The sequence below is a fragment of the Echinops telfairi genome, unplaced genomic scaffold, assembly GCF_000313985.2.
Source record: "Echinops telfairi isolate 266 unplaced genomic scaffold, ASM31398v2 ScPeMD7_7414;HRSCAF=8452, whole genome shotgun sequence".
Lineage (NCBI taxonomy): Eukaryota > Metazoa > Chordata > Mammalia > Afrosoricida > Tenrecidae > Echinops > Echinops telfairi.
Window position 1 is genome coordinate 455,169 of NW_022111314.1, and position 1,702 is coordinate 456,870.

At 67.7% G+C, this 1,702-nt stretch overlaps 1 protein-coding gene across 1 annotated transcript in view; it reads left to right on the forward strand.

Annotated features, from left to right (window-relative positions):
• Positions 1 to 1,702, forward strand: part of SRMS (src-related kinase lacking C-terminal regulatory tyrosine and N-terminal myristylation sites) — a 6,727-nt gene that overhangs the window by 4,330 nt on the left and 695 nt on the right. Inside the window, exons 4-6 of the mRNA XM_004716036.1 lie at positions 286 to 427; positions 514 to 672; positions 1,467 to 1,648. Coding sequence (XP_004716093.1) covers positions 286 to 427; positions 514 to 672; positions 1,467 to 1,648 — 483 coding nt within the window. The remainder of the gene's footprint in view (positions 1 to 285; positions 428 to 513; positions 673 to 1,466; positions 1,649 to 1,702) is intronic.

The following is a 1,702-nucleotide window of genomic DNA, read 5'->3' on the forward strand; positions in this document are numbered from 1 at the left end:
CCCCCGTCTCCTGGCCCGCAGACCTTTAATTAACAGCCCAGCCCAGCCGCAGAGTAATGAGGGTTTGTGGCCGGATGTGGGCTTGGACAAAGGGGCCACTTAGCTTTGAGGCCCTGGGCCAGGCACTTGGCTCCCCTGTGTCCACTGGAGCTCAGAGCATATGTGAACCGGGGCTGGCGGCCTGGGGGACGGCTGCACTCCACCCCCACCCCAGACCCCTCCTCGGCTGGTAGTGCCCCTGTACTGGGGAGCCCTGGCAGAAGCCTTGAGAGCCCCAACCCGCAGAAGCCCCCGGAGCAGGACGAGTGGGAGCGGCCGCGCTCGGAGTTCGCGCTGCGGAGGAAGCTGGGCCAGGGCTACTTCGGGGAGGTGTGGGAAGGCCTGTGGCTGGGCTCAGCGCCGGTGGCCATCAAGATCATCACGTCAGGTGGGTGCCCCGCAGGGTCCCGGCGGCTGGGTCAGCCAGGGCGCCAGCGCGCGTCCTCAGCCGCCTCTGCCCCACGACCCCCGCAGCCCACATGAAGCTCGCAGACCTGGCCAAGGAGATCCACACGCTCAAGAGCCTGCGGCACGAGCGGCTCATCCGGCTGCACGCCGTGTGCTCCGCGGGCGAGCCCGTGTACATCGTCACCGAGCTCATGCGCAAGGGCAACCTGCAGGCCTACCTGGGCGGTGAGTGGCGCCGAGCGCCGCGCGCCCTCCGCTGCGGTCCCCATCCTACGGGGCCTCCCTAGCCTCACCCCAGCCCCTGTCCGGAGCCGCCCCGCGCCCGCCCGGGTCCCATCCCCGGACCCTGGTGGTCTCCTGCCTCATCCCTGCGGTTGCCCCGCCCCTTCCTCCGCCCCTGTGCCCTCCTGATCCGGCTCACCTCACCTCGCCTGCCTGGGTATCCACACAACCCGCCCCATCCTGGCCCCGCCCCTCGGCCCACGGCCCCTCCCTGCCCCAAATTGAGCCCTGATTTCTCTCCCTAGCCTCGCCCTACTCGGACCTAATGGAGTCTGAGCCCTGGGGGAATCCCCCTCACCGTGGCTGACCTCACTCCCAGCCATGCCCGCCCCAGCTCCAGGCAAACCTATGTCAAGTGGCCCTGCCCAAACACCCGCCCCCCACGCCCCCATAGCCCACGGGGAATGACCCAGCTGCCTGTTCACCCCCACTTCCCTAACTCATGTGACAGTGGCACCAGCTCCAGGTTCGCAGTCCACAGGGCAGACGTGCCTGTGCGTGCGCGCGTGTTCAAATCCTGTCCCTACTAGGCTGAGGCTGGCAGGGGCCACGTTTTGGAGTCGACATTGCCCATGTGTGGCTGGCTGTGGGCCCTTTGGTCTTTGGACTCTTGGAGGTCAGGCTGGTGGCTGAGGAGCAGGGGTGGCCCTCATGCAGGCCTGGCCTGGCCTGTCATGACACTAGGGGTCTCAGTGAGGCAGAAGGCAGAGGGTCAAGTGACACCCCCTGCTCCGCAGGTCCTGAGGGCAAGGCCCTGAGCCTGGCCCACCTGCTGAGCTTTGCCCGCCAGGTGGCGGAGGGCATGGGCTACCTGGAGGAGCAGCGCGTGGTGCACAGGGACCTGGCCGCCAGGAACGTGCTTGTGGGTGAAGACCAGGCCTGCAAGGTGGCCGACTTTGGCCTGGCCCGGTTGCTCAAGGTGAACATTTCTTCCTGCTCAGGCAGCCAGAGGGAAGGACCGGGAGGGACACCC